We start from the raw sequence: 21,455 nt of genomic DNA, 5'->3' as shown, positions 1-21,455 counted from the left end.
AATGAGTTCATTTTTTTTGTCCAATTGCAGTGCAGCATACATGAGCACTTCTGAATTTTCCCAGTTAAATTCAATTCCTACATTACAACAGTAACCCAACTTCAATAGTACTTAAGTGGCTGTCAGATGCTTTGAGATGGTCGGTATTCATGAAAAGTGCTATATAAATAGAAGTCTTCTAAAATTCTGTGTTTTTAGTATCTAAGCATGTGGAGGTGCAGATGATCTATTTCCCTGGGCATGTCACCATTTGTTCAATCCTTTATATTTCTGCTATCAGCAAAATGTTCTTGTACTTGTTTTGCCATTGGCTTTTCGTCAACAAATTTTTTGATACAGCTGTTTCCTGTGGTTGTAGAATGGTTGCCGGCTTCTTTTTTAGGTCTAATCTGAATATTTAATGTAAAACTATGTAATTTTCCATCCCAAACAAATAAGCATATAGATTTTTGGGGTTTTGTCGTTGTGTGCTTTGAACTTACTGCCAGTCAGTCCAGCAGTGTGATCGATTCAACAGTAGTGGAACTTTGGAAAAGCAGCTCTGGCAAAGAGCCAGAAGAGATCAGTGTAAATGCTACTTGCTGGTATTTTAGTGTTGGGTTCATTGTTTGATGCTGGCATATACAGATCTCCCTCCCTGCACCAGGAACATTGCAGTCAGCCGTCCTTGTCTTTTTTTAAATTATTTTTATTAAAGCTTTTTTTCAACCAGAATTTTTACATAACAGAAAAATAAACGAAAAATATTTAACAAAACTAGGTGGCTGTTATCATTGTACAAAAAGAAAATATACATTATATAGACAATTCCCCCCCGCCCTAGTTGCTGCTGACACTTTGCTGCTCCCCTAGAAAGTCAAGGAAAGGTTGCCACTGCCTGGAGAACCCCAGCAAGGACCATCTCGAGGCAAACTTTATTCGCTCCAGGCTAAGAAACCCAGCCATATTACTAACCCCAGGTCTCCACGCTCGGGAGTTTCGAGTCCCTGCGCATTAACAAGATACGTCTCCGGGCTACCAGGGAGGCAAATGCCAACACCTTGGCCTCTTTTGCTTCCTGCACTCCCGGATCCTCCGACACCCCAAAGATCGCTATTGTTGCACTCTGCTTCACCCACGTGTCTGATATCCTGGACATAGCCCTAGCAAAGCCCTGCCAGAATTCTTTAAGCGCCGGGCATGCCCAAAACATATGGACATGGTTCGTCGGACTCCCTGCACATCTCGCACACCTGTCCTCCACCCCAAAGAACTTTCTCATTCTCGCCGTCGTCATGTGAGCCCGGTGCACCACCTTAAACTGAATTAAACTGAGCCTGGCACATGATGCGGACAAATTCATCCAACCCAGGGCATCAGCACCTTGTCTAGCTCCTCCTCCCACTTGCCCTTCAACTCCTCCGCTGAGGCTTCCTCCACCTCCTGCAGCTCCTGGCATATGTCCAACTCCTTCCCTTCTCCTACCCAGATGCCAGACACTACCCTGTCCTGTATCCTTCGACGGGATAGCCGCGGAAATGTCCCCACCTGTTTAAGAAAGTCCCGGACCTGGAGGTATCTGAAAGCATTTCCAGGGACAGGCTGAACTTCTCCAGCGCCTTCAAGCTAGGGAAAGTCCCATCTATAAACAGGTCTCCCATCCTTCTAATGCCTGCCCTATACCAGCCCTGGAACCACCCCGTCCATCTTGCCCGGAGCAAATCTATGGTTGTTCCGTATCGGGGTCTAAACTGAGGCCCCCTCCTTCCTGTGCCTTCTCCACTGACCCCACCCCTCAGTGCCGCCGCCACCACCGGGCTTGTGGTGTATTGTGCCGGGGAGAATGGCAGCGGTGCCGTTACCAATGCCCCTAGGCTGGTGGCTTTGCATGATGCCAACTCTAGCCGCCCCACGCCGATCCCTCCTCCATTACCCATTTCCTAATCATGGCCACATTAGCCGCAGAATAGTAGCTACAAAAGTTCAGCAATGCCAACCCCTCGCCCGGCTACGCTCCAAGAACAGTCTTTTGACTCGCGGGGTCCTGTTTGCCCACACAAATCCCGTGATAATCCTGTTCACCCGCTTGAAGAAGGATTTGAGGACGAAAATGGGGAGGCACTGAAAAACGGGACAGGAATCGGAGAAGAACTGTCATCTTCTCAGTCTGCACTCTTCCCGCCAGGGAAAGCGGGAGCATGTCCCACCTTTTAAAGTCTCCCTCTATCTGCTCTACAAGCCGAGATAAATTGAGCCTGTGTAGGGCATCCCAGTTCCTAGCCACCTGTATACCTAAGTAACGAAAGTTCCTCTCCACCATCTTGAGTGGGAGCTCTCCCAGTCTCTCTTCCTGACCCCTAGCGTGGATTACAAACAGCTCACTTTTCCCTACGTTCATTTATACACCGAGAAGCTCCCAAAGTCCCCCAGGATCTGCATAACCTCTCCCACCCCCTCTAGCAGGTCCGAAATATACAGTAGCAGGTCATCCGCGTAGAGGGAAACCCAGTGCTCCTCCTACCCCGGACCAGCCCCGTCCAGTTCCTTGAAGTCCTCCGCTATGGCCAACGGCTCAATTGCCTGGGCAAATAGTAGCCATCCATGTCTTTAATCTTAAAATTTACCATCATTAACATCCTATCTCTTTCCTCTTAATTAATTCATCATTATTTAATAATCTTTATTGTCACAAATAGCCTTACATAGAATTTACAGTGCAGAAGGAGGCCATTCGGCCCATCGAGTCTGCACCGGCTCCTGGAAAGAGCACCCTACCCAAGGTTAACAGCTCCACCCTATCCCCATAACCCAGTAACCCCACCCAACACTAAGGGCAATTTTGGACACTAAGTGCAATTTATCATGGCCAATCCACCTAACCTGCACATCTTTGGACTGTGGGAGGAAACCGGAGCACCCGGAGGAAACCCACGCACACACGGGGAGGATGTGCAGACTCCGCACAGACAGTGACCCAAGCCGGAATCGAACCTGGGACCCTGGAGCTGTGAAGCGATTGTGCTATCCACAATGCTACGGTGCTGCCCAGTGATTTGTGCCTTACAATGATGTTACAGTGAAAAACCCCTAGACGCCACATTCCGGCACCCGTTCGGGTACACAGAGGGAGAATTTATAATGTCCAAATTACCTAACAGCACGTCTTTCGGGAGGAAACCGGAGCACCCGGAGGAAACCAACGCAGACACTGGGAGAACGTGCAGATTCCATACAGACAGTGACCCAAGCCGGGAATCGAACCTGGGACCCTGGAGCTGTGAAGCAACATTGCGACCCACTTTCCCATCTTTTCTGTGCCGTGTTTAGAGGTCTTGTGAAGTAATCTGGGATTTTCTACCCAATTATAGAAGGAAGATACTTGCCTTTGTCTAGCAGCTTTTATTTGATGCCCCAAGCGCACTATGGTCCTTTAATAATTTCTGAAGTCTCGTCACTGTTGTGATGGTCTATTTGGACAGACAACAATGAGATAAATGACCAGCTAACACATTTGGTGGCATTGGATAAACATTGGCCAAGGCACCAAGGGGAGAACTCTATTTTTCTCCAAATATTGTCATGGGTTTTTTAAGGTGCACCGGAGGATAGATGGTGTCACAATTTAATATAATCTCTTGATAGCGCCACATTTCCTCAATACTGCACAGAAGTATCAGTCTAGACTAGAGCGCGAGTCTTTTGACTCAAAGGGTAAGTGTCACTAACAGTGCTAAACTGACAATTAGCAATGAAAGTAACTGTAGGTGATGGTTAGATTATTAGGAAGGGGAAATTAAATGCAAGTAGATCAGCGTAAAATGCAGGCTCCACGGAGGGAATATTTAGGCCCTAATGGGAACAAGCTGGAGTTTCAAACCGCCAGCTGGCATCTGCCATCCCTGGTTCTATCCTGCCCCTGGGCTATTTTCCCAGAGATGGGTTTGGAGTAGCAGGGCTGCCCATCCGCAGACAGCATATAGTCAAAGGCCAAGTTGGAAGCCGACAGGAAAATTCCAGTTGGCCATCAGATTCCTGGAGACACCAAGAAGCAGTACTGCCGCCTCCTGATTGCAGACCAGGGGTCTAACACTCCAAGATGGCTTAGAGGCCCACCCTACTGCCACCAGGCTTCAGTTGTAGTCACAGGCCTCTATATAGAGGGGCACGGCTTCTGCAAAGGTGGCCCAATGCAACGGACACGCTCTCTCTCACTTAACTCCAGGCATCCTGCTGCTGCTTCTGAGCTGAAGGGCCACCCCTTATACCTTCGCTTCAAGAACCTGTTACCCTTATTTGAATGGCGAGCCCACCCTTTTATGACCCTCATTTGAGCTTGATGGCTGCCTGGTCCTGAACCCCACAGTGCAAATCCTGCCCCATAAACTTGAATCTAATAGGCTGATGGGTTTATAACATTCTAATGGCATTTACTTGGATTGGATTTTATTTCTTGTCACATGTACCGAGGTACAGTGAAAAGTATTTCTCTGCGAGAAGCTCAACAGATCATTAAGTACATGAAAAGAAAAGGAAATAAAAGATACATAATAGGGGTACACAATATAACTATATAACACCGGCATCGGGTGTATGTGAATTAAGTCAGTCCATAAGAGGGTTGTTTAGAAGTCTGGTAACAGTGGGGAAGAAGCTGTTTTTTAGTCTGTACGTGTTCTCAGACTTTTGTATCTCCTGCCCGATGGAAGAAGTTGGAAGAGTGAGTAAGCCGGGTGGGAGGGGTCTTTGGTTATGCTGCCCGCTTTGCCAAGACAGCGGGAAGTGTAGACAGAGTCATGGATGAGAGGCTTGTGTGATGGACTGGGCTGTATTCACGACTCTGAAGTTTCTTACGGTCTTGGGCAGAGCAGTTGCCATACATGGCTGTGATGCAGCCAGATAGGATGCTTTCCACGGTGCATCTGTAAAAGTTGGTAAGTTTTAATATGGACATGCCGAATTTCCTTAGTTTCCTGAGGTAGTATAGGCGCTTTTATGCTTTCTTGGTAGTAGCGTCGATGTGGGTGAGCCAGGACATATTTTTGGAGATGTGTACCCCCTAGGAATTTGAAACTGCTAACCATCTCCACCTCGGCCCCGTTGATGCTGACATGGGTGTACTTCGCTTCCTGAAGTCCATGACCAGCTCTTTAGTTTTGCTGGCATTGAGGGATAGATTGTTTTCGGTGCACCTCTCTGCTAGGTTCTCTATCTCCCTTCTGTATTCTGACTCGTCGTTATTCGAGATCTGGCCCACTGTGGTCGTATCGTCAGCCAACTTGTAGATGGGGTTGGAACCAAATTTTGCCACGGAGTCGTGTGTGTACAGGGAGTATAGTAGGGGTCTAAGTATGCAGCCTTGCGGGGCCCTGGTATTGAGGAGGTGTTGTTGTTTAGTGAGTGTAATGGGTTATAGACAGCAACATGGTTGTGTTAAAGAAAGACCAAAAAGCAAGGTGAGAAGCATTCGAGTAATAGACCAATTTTCCGGTCGGCAGCTCATTGGAGAATGGACTCATGGCTGACGTGTATGTTGGGACCCTGTGGAACTCCCAGTGTGCGGAACTCTGTGGGAAATTCCCAGGAAGGTAGAATTTCCAAAAATAAATTCCGCTTCTCCTTGGGATGCTCCGTGAATGTCTCCAATACTGAGTTAGAGTTGGAGATTTTGGACACTACCAATGAGAAGACCCGCCTCCCACCTGGGGACTCCCACACCCGCCCAGGCCGCCCCCAACCACTTATCCATTCCTGGGTTCATTCACCAGCTTTCAGACTGAACATTTAAACTTGGCATATGGCAACTAGTGCAGTAAAAAGGAGGTCTGTCCTGTCTTCGCCTAACTGTACAATGATCCAATGGAGTTAGATAGAACATTACAGTGCAGTACAGACCCTTGATGTTGCGCCGACCTGTGAAACCAATCTAAAGCCCATCTACACTATTCCCTTATCATCCATATGTTCATCCAATGACCATTTAAATGCCCTTAATGTTGCAGGCAGGGCATTCCATGCACCTACTACTCTCTGAGTAAAGAACCTACCTCTGACATCTGTCCTATATCTATCTCCCCTCATTTTAAAGCTATGTCCCCTCGTGCTAGCCATCACCATCCAAGTAAAAAGGATCTTACTGTCCACCCTATCTAATCCTCTGATCATCTTGTATGCCTCTATTAAGTCACCTCTTAACCTTCTTCTCTAACGAAAACAGCCTCAAGACCCCCAGCCTTTCCTCATAAGATCGTCCCTCCATACTGGGCAACATCCTGGTAAATCTCCTCTGCACCCTTTCCAATGCTTCCACATCCTTCCTATAATGTGCCGACCAGAACTGCACGCAATACTCCAAATGCGGCCGCACCAGAGTTTTGTACAGCTGCAACATTACCCCATCGCTCCGAAACATAATCTCTCTACCAATAAAAGCTAACACACCGGGTTCGCCTTCTTAACAACCCTATCAACCTGGGTGGCAACTTTCAGGGATCTATGTACATGGATACCGAGATCTCTCTGCTCGTCCACACTACCAAGAATCTTACCATTAGCCCAGTACTCTGTATTCCTGTTACTCCTTCCAAAATGAATCACCTCACACTTTTCTGCATTAAACTCCATTTACAACCTCTCAGCCCAGCTCTGCAGCTTACCTATGTCCCTCTGTAACCTGCAACATCCTTCCGCACTGTCCACAACTCCACCAACTTTAGTGTCATCCACAAATTTACTCACCCATCCTTCTACGTCAGGTCATTTGTAAAATAACAAACAGCAGTGGCCCCAAAACAGATCCTTGTGGTACACCACTGGTAACTGAACTCGAGGCTGAACATTTCCCATCAATCACCACCCCCTGTCTTCTTACAGCTAGCCAATTTCTGATCCAAACTGCTAAATCACCCTGAATCCCATGCCTCCGTATTTTCTGCAATAGCCTACCGTGGGGAACCTTATCAAATGCTTTAATGAAATCCATATACATCACATCAACTGCTTTACCCTCGTCCACCTGTTTGGTCACCTTCTCAAAGAACTCAATAATGTTTGTAAGGCACAATCGACCCTTCACAAAACCGTGTTGACTATCCCTAATCAAATTTTTCCTTTCTAGATTATTATAAATCCTATCTCTTATCCTTTCCAAGACTTTTCCCACAACGGAAGTAAGGCTCACTGGTCTATAGTTACCGGGGTTGTCTCTACTCCCCTTCTTGAACAAGGGGACAACATTTGCTATCCTCCAGTCTTCTGGCACTATTCCTTGAGACAATGACGACATAAAGATCAAAGCCAAAGGCTCTGCAATCTCCTCCCTAGCTTCCCAGAGAATCCTAGGATAAATCCCATCTGGCCCAGGGGCTTATCTATTTTCACACTTTTCAGAATTGCTAACACACCTCCTTATGAACCCCAACCCTTCTATTCTAGTAGCCTGTATCTCAGTATTCTCCTCGACAACATTGTCTTTTTCCTGTGTGAATACTGATGAAAGGTATTTATTTAGCGCCTCTCCTATCTCCTCGGACTCCACGCACAACTTCCCACTACTGTCCTTGACTGGCCCTACTCTTACTCCAGTCATTCTTTTATTCCTGACATACCTATAGAAAGCTTTAGGGTTTTCCTTGATCCTGCCTGCCAAGGACCTCTCATGTCCCCTCCTGGCTGCTCTTAGTTCTCTCTTTAGGTCCTTCCTGGCTAACTTGTAACTCGCAAGCGTCCTAACTGAACTTTCACGTCTCATCTTTACATAAGCCTCCTTCTTCCTCTTGACAAGTGATTCAACTGCTTTAGTAAACCACGGTTGCCTCGCTCAACCACTTCCTCCCTGCCTGACAGGTACATACTTATCAAGGACACGCAGTAGCTGTTCCTTGAACAAGCTCCACATTTCAATTGTGCCCATCCTCTGCAGTTTCCTTCCCCATCCTATGCATCCTAAATATTGCCTAATCGCATCCTAATTGCCTTTCCCCCACAGCTATATCTCTTTGCCCTGCGATATATACCTAACCCTTTCCATCACTAAAGTAAATGTAACCGAATTATGACTATCACCAAAGTACTCATCTACCTCCAAATCTAACACCTGGCCTGGTTCATTACCCAGTACCAAATCCAATGTGACCTCGCCTCTTGTTGGCCTATCTACATACTGTGTCAGAAAACCCTCCTGCACACATTGGACAAAAACTGACCCATCTAAAGTACTCGAACTATAGCGTTTCCAGTCAATATTTAGAAAGTTAAAGTCCCCCATAACAACTACCCTGTTACTTTTGCTCCAATCCAGAATCATCTTTGCAATCCTTTCCTCTACATCTCTGGAACTTTTCGGAGGCCTATAGAAAACTCCCAACAGGGTGACCTCTCCTTTCCTGTTTCTAACCTCAGCCCATGCTACCTCAGTAGACGGGTCCTCTTCAGACGTCCTTTCTGCCACTGTAATTCTGTCCTGGACTAACAATGCCACACCTCCCCTCTTTTACCACCTTCCCTGAGCTTACTGAAACATCTAAACCCCAGAACCTGCAACAACCATCGTGCAGGTTAGGTGGATTGGCGATGATAAATTGCCCTTAGTGACCAAAAAGCATAGGTGGGGTTTTTGAGTTACGGGAATAGGGTGGCAGTGAGGGCTTAAGTGGGTCGGTACAGACGCGATGGGCCGAATGGCCTCCTTCTGCACTGCATGTTCTATGTCCCTGCTCTATCCATGTCTCCAAAATGGCCACAACATCGAAGTCCCAGGTACCAACCCATGCTGCAAGTTCACCCACCTTATTCCGGATGCTCCTGGCGTTGAAGTAGACACACTTCAAACCACCTTCCTGCCTGCCGGTACACCCCTGCGTTCTTGAAACCATACTCATGACCTCACTACTATCAACCTCCTGCATACTGGAGCTAGAATTCAGGTTCCCATCCCACTGCTGAATTAGTTTAAACCCTCCCGAAGAGCATTAGCAAATTTTCCTCCCAGGATATTGGTACCCCTCTGGTTCAAGTGTAGACCATCCCGTTTGTAGAGGTCCCACCTACCCCAGAATGAGCCCCAATTATCCCGGTATCTGAATCCCTCCCTTCTGCACCATCCCTGTAGCCACGTGTTCAACTGCTCTCTCTCCCTATTCCTCGTCTCGCTGGCACGTGGCACGGGTAACAACCCAGAGATAATAACTCTGTTCTAGCTCCTTCGAGTTCCCTGAACAATGCTAAAAGTCTGCATTTCTGGGGCAACCAGGTTCAGAAGTCTCTAGTAAAAATGCTGGTGGGGAAATTTCCAGACACACTGGCAATCTGACGATTGCCACACCTCAAGTTTTGAGCTGATGATTTGATTAAACTAACAGAATTAGTAAATACTTGCAAATGTGTTTTTTTTCCCTCTAACCAGACTATTCTGTGTTTGACATTTCAGGATGAAACTGGTGCCTATTTAATAGACCGAGATCCTACTTACTTTGGGCCAGTGCTTAATTACCTGCGACATGGGAAGCTGGTTATTAATAAAGATTTAGCAGAGGAAGGCAAGACCTGGTTTTTACATCTTCAGTTTTGTTTATCTTTGTATTCTTTGATTGTAAGCAAAGGATTCGGGGAAATGTGTAGCTTACCAAAGCCTCTTGTATTCAATTCCTCGCCACCTCACGTCCTACTTGTTTTGAGTGTTACTCAGTTCTGTTTTGATGCTGCACTGCCTGTCACAGTATTCAAGATAGCTGTCACACTTTGGGTGAAGAGGTTTTTTTCTATATCTGTTCAGGACTTATTTTCCACTAGTTTATATTTGAGGACTTGTCTAAGCTAGTAAGCTTTTATACTTTATTGAGACCCTTGAAAATTTATGGCTGTGGGTTTCCATGATAGCTTTCATCCTGAAAGGTATTTTCTTAAATAAGATGAGACCAGTAAAAGACAATATTTAATACTATGGCATTACACCCAAGAGACGTCCCTAAAAATTAGGTGGCAATCTAGTGGAGCTGCAACATAGGACTGCATTGAAACAAAAGTGGAAGGAGCAGACTGAGCGATCAACTAATCAGCCTAAAAACTGCAGTCCTGTCACATTCCAATGAATAGTGAGCAATGAAGCAGCTAAATGAGAGGAGGATACTCCACAAACAACTCGTCCTCAATAAAGACAGACCAGGAGCAAGACAAAAGCTTTTGAAGCATTCGCAACCATCTTCAGTCAGAAGATCCATCTTGACCATCGCCTCAGATCACTAACACCACAGATGATAGTCTTCAGATTTACTCCATGTGATATCAAGAAATAACAAGGCTCTGGATACAGCTATCATGCTGAAGACGTGTGCTCTAGAACTGGGTGCACTGCTAGCCAAGCTGTTCCAGTGCAGCTTCAACACTGGCATCATCCTGACAAAGTGAAAACTTGCCCAGGTGTGTCCTGTCCACAAAAATCAGGACAGGTGCAATCAAGAGTTGAACTTCAGAGGTGAGGTGAGACTGACAGACCTTGATATCAAGGCAAACATGAGACTCGGTGTGGAATCAGGAAGCCCGAGCAAAATTAAGTCAGTGAGAATCTGAGAAAATTCCCCATCGGTTGGAATCATACCTCGCACAAAGTAAGATGCTTGTGGTTGTTGGGGGCCAAGTATTTCAACCCCAAAACAGTACCCTGAGAAACTCTTGTAGTAGTGTCCTAGACCCAACCATCTTAGCTGCGTCATCAAATGACCTTTCATCAATCATAAGTCAGAAGAGGTAATGTTCACTGGTGATTACATATTGTTCAGTACCATTTGTGACTTCTCCGATACTGAAACAGTCCGTGCCTGCAAGCAGTAAGACATGGGTAGCACAAGTGGATAGCACTGTGGCTTCACAGTGTCATGGTCCCAGGTTCGAGGTTCAATTCCCCACTGGGTCACTGTGCAGAGTCTGCACGTTCTCCCCATGTCTGCGTGGGTTTCCTCCGGGTGCTCAGGTTTCCTCCCACAGACAAAGACGTGCCGGTTAGGTGGATTGGCCATGGTAAATTGCCCTTAGTGTCCAAAAAGGTTAGGAGGGGCTATTGGGTTACGAGGATAGGGTGGAATTGAGGGCTTAAGTGGGTCGGTGCATACTCGATGGGCCGAATTACTTCCTTCTGCACTATATGTTCTATGTAATATTTGGGCTTGAGCTTATAAGTGGCTAGTAACATTCATGCCAGACAAATGCCAGGCAATGGGCATCTCTAGCAAGAGAGAATCTCACCATCTCCCCATGACATTCAGTGGTACCATTGCTGATTCGCCAATCATCAATATTCTTGGGGGGGGGGGGCAGCAGTGACCACAAACTTGACTACAAGAGCAGGTTGCAACTTCAATGGCAAGAAACTTCTTGACTCCCCAGAACTTTTCAACCATCTGCAAGGCACAAGTCAGGGGTGTCTTGGAATACTGTCCACTTGCTGGAGGAGTACCGCTCCCAAGAACACTCGAGCTCAACACCATCCAAGACAAAGAGCCTGCTTGATCTCCTCCACCACTGGTACAATGGCAGCAGTGTGTACCAATTACAAGATGGACTACAGAACCTTGCCACAGCACTATAACTACTCCTTCCAAAACCATGATTACCACTACCTAGAAGGGCAAAGTGAGCAGACATATGGGAATACCATCATCGGCAAATTCCCCTCTACTCTGCGTACCATTCTGACTTGGAAATATGTTGTCCTTCTTTCAGTGCTGCTGTGTCAATATCCTGGAATTCCCTTTGTAACAAAACTGTGGGTTTACCTCCACCAAGAAGACTGCTCATCACTATTTTCGATTATTTTTTTGAATAAATTTAGAGTACCCAATTCTTTTTTTCCAATTAAGGGGCAATTTAGCATGGCCAATCCACCTACCATGCATATCTTTTTTTGGATTGTGAGGGTGAGGCCAACGCAGACTTGGGGAGAATGTGCAAACTCCATTCGGACAGTGACCCGGGGCCAGGATCGAACCCGGGTCCTCGGCACTATGAGGCAGCAGTGCTGCTGTATCACTATCTTCAATTAGGATGGACATCAAATACTGGGCTTGTCAGACGTTTCACATCCCAGGAACAGAAAACAATTGCAGATTATTAAATTACACTTGAAAAGAACGCTGTTTAATCACTCTGCTGTAGTATTATGGATTGAGACTAGTTGATGCTAATTATATCCCTTGCAGGTGTGCTGGAGGAAGCAGAGTTTTACAACATAACATCACTAATAAAGTTAGTGAAAGACAGGATAAGAGAGAGAGACACCAAAACGTCACAGGTGAGTGGAAAGAGACAGAGTGCAAGTATGTGAAATGTTCTTGGATTGGATGGAAGCTGGGAGCAAGGAATCTTTTGAGTATTGGAGAGAGCGCTGCACTATTTCCAGAATTAAGGGAGTTTGGTTACTTTCAGAATGGATCTTTGGAGCTCACTCAGTGGCATTCTCTCTTGAGAACAGTCACATTTTCCCTTTTACTATTAATCATGCAACCTCCATCACTTCCTCGTTAGTGTGGTTAATATCCCCGCCTGTCACGCGGGAGATCGGGTTCAATTCCCCAACGGGCAGTTTATAATAATCATGCAACCTCCTGCAGGGGCTGGTTTAGCACAGTGGGCTAAATGGCTGGCTTGTAATGCAGAATAATGCCAGCAGCGCGGGTTCAATTCCCATACCGGCCTCCACGAACAGGCGCCGGAATGTGGTGACTAGGGGTTTTTCACAGTAACTTAGCCTACTTGTGACTAAGCAATTATTATTATTAGCTGCTTTGGAAAGCAACAAGTGCATGCAGGCCATGAATAAAAGAGTAGGCCATTCAATCCCTTGAACCTGTTCCACTATATCCTATTATCACACTCAGGATGGCGAGGAGGCAGAACCCAAGCTTAACTAGGCTGGAAAGAGAATCAAACCCATGTTGTCGTTACTCTTAAACCACATGTGAACCATCTAACCAACTGAGGTAGCTGGCCCCCATATACCTTGTTCTTACCTACCAAGTGTCTATTCATCTCAGTCTTGAGAAGTTCTGTTGTTTCAACCTCTCCTACTGTATCGATTCTTTTGAAGTTGGGGTAGGGGGTCCAGATTTCCACTATATATGGTTTTGCATCTAAATGGCCTAGCTCTAATAAGATTGTCCCAAACTTCTGGAGTGTCCACCAGAGGAAATAATTTCTCTTATCTTTTCTATAGAATCCTTCAATCATTTTAAACATCTCTATTAAATAACCCCTCCACCTCTGACACTCGAGAGTGCAAGCCAGTTTTAATCAACCAATCCTTATGATTTAACCCTTCATGCCCTGCTGTCATTCTAGCGAATTTGTGCAGTATCCCCTCCAAGGCCAATGTATCCTTCTGAGTTGCAGTGTGTTAAAAAAAAATGTTAAAAAGAGCACCCAATTCATTTTTTCCAATTAAGGGGCAATTTGGCCTGGCCAATCCACCTACCCTGCACATCTTTTGGTTGTGGGGGCGAAACCCATGCAAACACGGGGAGAATGGGAAAACTCCACACTGACAGTGACCCAGAGCCGGGATCGAACCTGGGACCTTGGCACCATGAGCATGTGCAAAAATGACCACAGCGCTCCAAATTGGGAGTCTGACAAAGTTCTGTACAACTGAAACATCACATTCTCCCCTTTGTATCCCAGTCCCCTTGACATAAAGACAATCATTCTATTAGTATTTTGATTGCTCTTTGTACCTGTGCATTAGCGATTTGTGTCCACGGATACTGGTCTATGGACTTCCTGCTCCTCCACAGCTCCTAGTTCCTCGGCATTATTGAATGATCTCAGCATCATTGCATGTCCCTAGCTGTTTATAAATAGATCACTGGATTGATAAGTGGAAAGTAACATTCTCACCACAAAAGTCACAAGTAATGGTCATCTCCAACAAGAGAGAATCCAGCCATTCCCCATGATGTTCAGCTGCAGTACCATTGCAGAATCCTCCAGCATCAGCATCCTGAAAGGACACGATTGACCAAAAACTTAACTGGACCTGCCATAAAGATCCAGTGGCCGTAAAGATCCAGAAAGGTCTTGTAACTCTTATACAAAAGCTATTGACTTCTCCAAAGTCTTCACACTACCTAAAAGGCACAAGTCAGGGATGTGATAGAATACTCAACACCATCTAGAATACAGCAGCCTGCTTTATTGGTATCCCTCCACCACCAGCGCAGCAGTGTACCATTATACCATCTACAAGGTGCACTGCAACAGCTCATCAAGGCTGCTTTAATAGTGACCCTTACTACTTAGAAGAACAAGGGACGGTGACTCTAAATCACACCACCACCTGAATTGGAACAATGTCACTGCTCGCTTTGTGTTGCTGAGTCACAATCCTGGAAGCTCCCACCCTATCACCGCTGTGGTTGTACCTATGCCAGATGAACTGCACCACCATCTTCAAAGGCAATTAGAGGTGGGCAACAAATCCTTGCCTTGCCAGTGATGCTCCTGTCCCACAAATTAATGTTTTTAAAAAGTAGTTTTGTATGGATCTCTTGTATAGATATCAGCAAGTAGCTGCCCAAGTTTCAGTGTATAAAGGTAAAGTATAAATTGACCACATAGAAAGACCAACATGGTCCATTGTTGAGTTAACTGCTTAGAGTTTGAATGACAGTCAATTTCTATGCCCATGGATTTAGAAGAGAAAAGTCAGCCTTGAGTTTGTTCTTGCCATCCAGTGCTGGAAAGGTGCACTTGCCAGTGGGTGCAGGACATGTTCAGACTGTGCTGTGGTGTGCTTGTCCCTGGAGCAGCAAATTGCCTGCTGATACTTATTACTTTGCCTCAAGGCTAAAGAATGGCCATTTCGACAGGGTGTCAGAAGATGACCAATTCAGTAGAATCATACCATATGTGAGGGCACTCGGAGCATGGGAAAGTGAAAGAGAAATCAGGAAAGTGAAAATGTGGTGGTAGAGAATTACAAGGAGATCTGACACCCAACACTTTTTTCAAAAAAATTATATTCAAGATTACATCCAGAAAAAAAGTACACATTTTAGATTTTAAATGAGGTGCAGATCCTTATAGATTTCCAGAATAGTTAGAGCACATTTATAGCATATTAGAGATAATAACTACTGCCAAGCAAATGCAAAAGATTGCAGCAGCAGTTTAGCATATTTGAAAAGTGCTGCAGTAAACGTTTTCAGAAATCCAAGCTGTTGTCAGGGATCTGAAAGAAACTAGTGCAGTTCCAGATGGTATGAGTGTTGACAACAGTATGCTGCTTAAGTTATCAAAAGGAAAAGCAACAGTGAGGAGCTAGCAAGCCAGGTCTGCAGGTCAGTAATAGCTGTAGCTTCAACTCTGATTGCCTGCGAAAAAACACCAGAAGTGTTATGCAGCTCCCTGCATAGATTAGTTTATACAGTCAGACCAAAGCCCTGAGTTCGATCTCTGTCAGTGCTGAGTTTGCTGATCTCAGTTGCAGCTGTGTAAGAATTAATGGAATTGGCTTATGTTCCTATATTAAAGAGGAAAATGAGCCAGGATTCCTGGCTGAAGAAAACCGGGGTAGAAATGAGTTGGGGCAGGATCAGGTTAAGCTGTGAATAACATACCAAAACTCATTATTTAGCATCATGTGAGTACTGACCATCTGGGAAGCTACCAAAGCGAGGAGTTTGACATTATCTCTAGGGTAAAATATGATGGATTATTTGATAGCATAGAATAGGACCAGTTTGCATTGACAAACACGGTATAGCCAATGGGGTAGTTTTACTTTCATTTATACCTATGCGTGGGATGCATGCTTTCAGTGAAGATATTTTATCAAATTATGATCCCAGTTTAATCATTTACAAATTTTGAAGTGTTAACATGTACCAAAGAACTGTTTCTTCATTTCAGCTGCACTTTAAGATTCTAGCCCTAATTTTAATGATTTTACTAGCGCTATTTTCATAATTGAAATAATCCTTAAATTCTTTGAACTAGTAATTGATTTGATTTCTCTTGCCCTGTAACCCTCAGATTCCAATGAAACATGTCTATAGAGTATTGCAATGCCAGGAAGAGGAGCTCACCCAGATGGTGTCTACAATGTCTGATGGTTGGAAGTTTGAACAGGTAAACATGTTAAATCAGCCAGTTAGACTGAGATCTGCCCAGCATTAGATTATAGTTGGGAATAATGCAAGAACTTCTCTTTCACTTTGCACCATACCATGTCATTAGAAATCAACAAATGCGCCTTTTCCATGTGAAGGCAACCTCAATATGATAGTTGGCTGAACCAAATATAGATTCAAAGACCTGTGACGTTCCTGACCAAATTTTTGTTTCAATCTTTATGGCTGCTCAATTAAAGGATATCTTTGGAGCTGTGTAACAAAAAAAAATTAACTGTAACTAACCAAAAGGTGTATGAGCATTTAGTGATGTAAGCAAAGTCCAAATTCTCAAAGAATATACTATATAATTCCTTCCAAACATTCGCCGTGTGGACCTGGGGATATGGATAGCTTTCCATTCCAAGGACATATTATTTTCTAAAAAACATTCTGCATGCTACAATCCCCATGCAGTAATCAGAAGCATAACTGGGCAATGTATTTAGAATTGTGGCATTGGCTTTTTGTAATTCCATTTTTTCATTATTCCTTGACTAAAATAATCAGGTCTGCTATTTTGTACTGATGGTGAATGTCCACACTGACCCCTGAAACACTGCCATTCCTTACTAAGGATCACGTTTATGTTGCTACATTACTTCAACATATCTTTCTGGGCATGAGGTGATCTATTAGATTTATAAATGCACATTTATGGATTAGAGCAGAGCATGCAACCATAAGTCAGTATACTTTATCAAAAGGTTCCATTATAAATTTGCTTACCTATATGATCAGTTTATGTGGAAAATGTCCATTATAAATGTCAATGTACGGTATTTATGGTAAAGAAAATAAGGTTAGAATACTTAACTATAAAACAGGGATAATATATCTGGGGCTACTTATTACCTTGGTCAGCATCCTAACTGGACTAGAGTTTAGCTTCACTTGATAAGTACAAATGAAGCCTTTCAGAAGCAGTCACTGGATCTTGCTCAATAGCAGGAACAGTGGATGAGCCCTGACTTATTGTCCGCCTTCCCTCTAACCCACCTTACCTGAAGACTACACTTTGATTTTGGCTCCCATGTGTAACACCACAGGCGTTTGACCAATATATGTAATATAGCTCTGCAGTCGGCATCTGTCAGAGGTCCTGGAGACAGTATATTTATCTTTTTGTTTTATATTTGTGAAAAGGTAGAGCTTGCATTTACATAGTGTCTGATTACATTTTCCAAACACCACAGTGTTTGATATGAAATGGTCACACGTTACTTTGAAGTGGCTGTTTTGTAGGTATTAATTGGACTGACGAGAGATCTGCCTGTTTTTTGAGCAGACTGAACATTCCCTATCAGTTATATGTTTGGCTCTGTTTACATCACGTTTCTCTGACCAGTACACCAAAGCCAACTGTTTGGTCCTCCTGATGTCCCAAGTCCAATAATTCTTTCCTCGTGACTGCTGTTTCCTGATTCTCAGCATTCGTTTCCAACCTTTTTGACTTTTTGTATTCCCAACATGTGTTGCTTTGGAAACTAGAATTGGCTTGAAAACTTTTTTTAAAAATTGATTGGGCTAAAATGGCTATTAAAGATTGAAATCGATATTTTTGTGCCAGAGAAGAGATCTTAAATGGCTTGGTTGGAACACAGTAATTTTCAATGATGAATTTAGTAACATCTTAATCCCCTTTTGAGAGTGGTTTATATTGCAAAATGATCATACTGCATATTCCAGAAAGTGGCCACGCTTGAACTGTGCCATTAATTTTTTCATGATGTGGAGATGCCGGCGTTGGACTGGGGTGAGCACAGTAAGAAATGAAAATCGCTTATTGTCACGAGTAGGCTTCAAATGAAGTTACTGTGAAAAGCCCCTAGTCGCCACATTCTGGCACCTGTTCGGGGAGGCTGGTACGGGAATCGAACCGTGCTGCTGGCCTGCTTGGTCTGCTTTCAAAGCCAGCGATTTAGCCCTGTGCTAAACAGCCCCAGTAATAGTAATAATAGTAAGAAATCTTACAACACCAGGTTAAAATCCAACAGGTTTGTTTCAAACACTAGCTTTCGGAGCACTACTCCTTTCTCAGATGAATTCACCTGAGGAAGGAGCAGTGCTCTGAAAGCTAGTGTTTGAAACAAACCTGTTGGACTTTAACCTGGTGTTGTAAGACTTCTTACTATTATTTTTTTCCTCCACCAATTTTAAATCTAAGCCTTTGTACTAAAATGAGTTAGGTACTCAACTATTATTTCTGCAGATTTGCCCTCCTGCAGGGGATGCCTATTAGGCTACGTTTCACAGCTGCTGGGCGCACATAGGTACCTGCTCTAGGTGACAATTCTTCACATAAGAGTCGAGGCAATGATGTTCACAGGCTATTCAGTTCTGTGGTGCATTACAGTCTCCATCCTGTCCTTGCCAAACATACCCTTTCTAACAGGGTGTCAGTGAATAACTAATGTAAATCTTGCTGAATTTGTTTCTTCCCTCCCCTAAGCCAGAGATGCCAAAACTAATTGTAACACTGCAGCTACAGCTCTGATTGATGTGCTAACGTCATGCAAACCAGGAATTGAATCTGGAATATTCGTACTCTGGTCATGGAATCATAGAATCCCTACAGTGCATAAGGAGGCAGCTTGGCCCATCGCGTTTACACCGACATTCTGACTAAGCCTACTCCCCCACCGTAACCCCATAACCCGGCTAACCTTTGGGAACAAATGGACAATTTAGCATGGCCAATCCACCTAATCTGTACATCTGGACTGTGGGAGGCAACGGGAACACTTTGAGAAAACCTACGCAGACATTGGGAGAATGTGCAAACTCGACACAGTCACCCAAAGTTGTAAGTGAATCCGGGTTCCTGGAGCCATGAGGCAGCAGAGCTCACCACTGCGCCACCGCGCCGCCCTAGATTTCATTCCCCTATTCCCCAACCTGAGTTTGCATTCTCGCTGTTGAAGTAAATATTGATGGTATAACTTGCAGATTTATTGAATGCTTCTCTATAACCAGCGACTTTGTATAGGAGCGTGCCCTTGGGTGGGCCTTCTCAATCCCCCAGTTCAAACAAAAAGCCTGGTCTTAATTAGCCGCCTCCATTCCATATAATGACTGGTGTCACTGAGCGGTTGTTTACAGGTCACCTTCACTATTCTGTGGCACACAAGATTCTATGGAAAGCAAGAATTGTTCGCTGATCCAATATTTCTGGTGCATATTTTGAACAATTGCCACTCTACCTGTTTTGAAAAAGTCAGTCATCGGTGTATTTGAAATGTAATTAATAATTTTGGAATGTGTTTAATTTACACTTTTTGAAACTTGAAATGAAAGAACACCTTTAGCATATCTAGTGTTGCAAACTTTCTGCTCTGGTTGTTACAGCTGGTCAGTATAGGTTCCCCGTATGGCTATGGGCGCGATCATCAGTCAGAGTTTCTGCTGATTGTGTCGCGGGAAGTGAAGGGGGAGGAGACCAGTTTCCACAACAGCAGCAGTGAGGTCTGTCCCAGTAATACCCTCCACTCTCACTCTAACAACGCACGGCCAATTTCCCTGCTTGTAACCATTGCTTGCTTTATGTTACATCTTCCCATTCTTTGAAAGATCATTTTCATCCGTGTCTCAATTCTGTGGTGTGCTGATATTGTGTGATTATATGTGTGTATGTGAGTGTATATAATATATTTAGTGTACACACAACACATTTTTTGCAATTTTGTGCACCAGCTGTTGTTTGTACTGCTTAAAACAGTTTTTGCTTCTCTAATGTATTTTTAATAGATTTCCAATAAAACACAGACCTAAATACAAGTTTATGAAATCAGATTCAAAAATATTTCATTTGACCCGTTTTTTTTGTACAGAAATTCCTGGTTTTGCACAGTATTTTGATGAAACCTGCAGCAAGCTTGGTTCAACATTTAACTCTGAAGTAAATTCTCAGCTGTATCTTAGCAATGATTGCTTTTTAATTGGACTGTGTCTGGAAGGTTTGAGAACAGCCCTTTAAAAAAAAGTTTAAAACTATTTTGAGAAGCTTGTGGAGTTGCCCTTGAGCAGCAACATTGAAGCTCTGACATAAAAGCAGAAAATGGCAAAACACTCGGGTTGGTCTGCATCTCTGAACAGTTGTGTGAAGTTGTTTCTGGTGGATGGCCTTTCCCCTCCTCACAGATGTTTTCCGACCAGCTGAGTTTCCAGCATTTTCTGTTCTGTTTGAGTGTCAGCTTCTCCAATATTTTGTTCTTTTGTTTTAATAAAGTACTGGTGCCTGGAGTGCAAAGTGGATCTAATGGGGCAAAGAACCTCTGAGTGTGCAAACTTGCTCTGCGTTTTCAATACAATCAGCAAATCTGTTGATAACTTTAATTGTAACTCCGATTAATTTAGGTCTAATTTCAAAGTGAAATTTTGGACCCAACAGCACAAACAATCTCCAGTGTGGGTGAGGACAGATCAGTCACTTGTTACGCTTTATGGTGAAACAATCTTGCTGGTCATTTGTCCATTCACCTTGTGTGAGCCTACTTGATCTAGGTATTGGAATGTTGTAGGTATAGGTATCTTCAAGAGAAGAGAGATAAAATTAGACAACTGTAACTAGCTTGCACTTACTTCAGATACGCCTGCCATTCTAATGTCTAATGATGTTCTCGGTTTCTCTTAAAACCTAAATTTGAGAACTTTTATAGGTTAGCAGTTTGCTGATGAAAAGGCGTAAAACTCAACATTTCTTCTCAGCTGGATCATTGCACAAAGAACCAAGTTGAGCGCACAAAAGGAGCATTCTGAATGCAACTAGTGGCGCAGTACAGAGAGAGAGATGGTCAGGATATTGTTACATCTGTTTTGCACCCGTCTTGTCCATATACTTGCTATCAAATTTTGCTGTGTGAAATGTTGCTCCACAGAGCTAAATAATAAGTTTATCCTTTGAATGCTGGCTTAATTAATCAGGGTCAAAGGGAAAGGTAGTACTTCCCTTTTTGAAAGGTTCTCTCATTGTCACCTTTCTCGGGAAATTATCTCCGTTCTTGGGAGAAACATGCCTGCAATTATCATGGATCTTTTATTTCTATGTAATGGTTAATAAGATGAAATTTGAGATCAGTAGGGAAGGAAAGATGCATGGGTGTGCTTGGTTTCTCGCATTGGCACCACATCAACTTGTTTATGTATGTAATTTGCGTATGCCAAGCCAGAAATAGTGTTTCCCAATTTATTCACAGCATTGAAAAACATTTACTCGCTAAATATATCACTGCATTGAGCTTGAAATCGAGCACGACCAAGCTTTTAAAATGTTGGATGCTTGAAAGGCCTACAATCATCAAAATACACAAAGACTGAACAAAT

At 43.9% G+C, this 21,455-nt stretch overlaps 1 protein-coding gene across 5 annotated transcripts in view; it reads left to right on the top strand.

The window, feature by feature from the left end:
• Positions 1-21,455, top strand: part of kctd5a (potassium channel tetramerization domain containing 5a) — a 92,531-nt gene that overhangs the window by 49,914 nt on the left and 21,162 nt on the right. For 3 of the 5 annotated variants that reach the window (XM_038820942.1, XM_038820941.1, XM_038820943.1), the window contains exons 2-5: positions 9,404-9,512; positions 12,168-12,259; positions 15,997-16,092; positions 19,482-19,598. In XM_038820942.1, coding sequence (XP_038676870.1) covers positions 9,404-9,512; positions 12,168-12,259; positions 15,997-16,092; positions 19,482-19,598 — 414 coding nt within the window. The remainder of the gene's footprint in view (positions 1-9,403; positions 9,513-12,167; positions 12,260-15,996; positions 16,093-19,481; positions 19,599-21,455) is intronic. The other 2 variants (XM_038820944.1, XM_038820945.1) reach the window with 1 other exon arrangement.

The sequence above is a fragment of the Scyliorhinus canicula genome, chromosome 15 (genome assembly GCF_902713615.1).
Source record: "Scyliorhinus canicula chromosome 15, sScyCan1.1, whole genome shotgun sequence".
NCBI classification, from domain to species: Eukaryota; Metazoa; Chordata; class Chondrichthyes; order Carcharhiniformes; family Scyliorhinidae; genus Scyliorhinus; species Scyliorhinus canicula.
The sequence above is the reverse complement of the archived record's forward strand: the minus strand, read 5'-3'. Positions and strand labels throughout refer to the sequence as shown.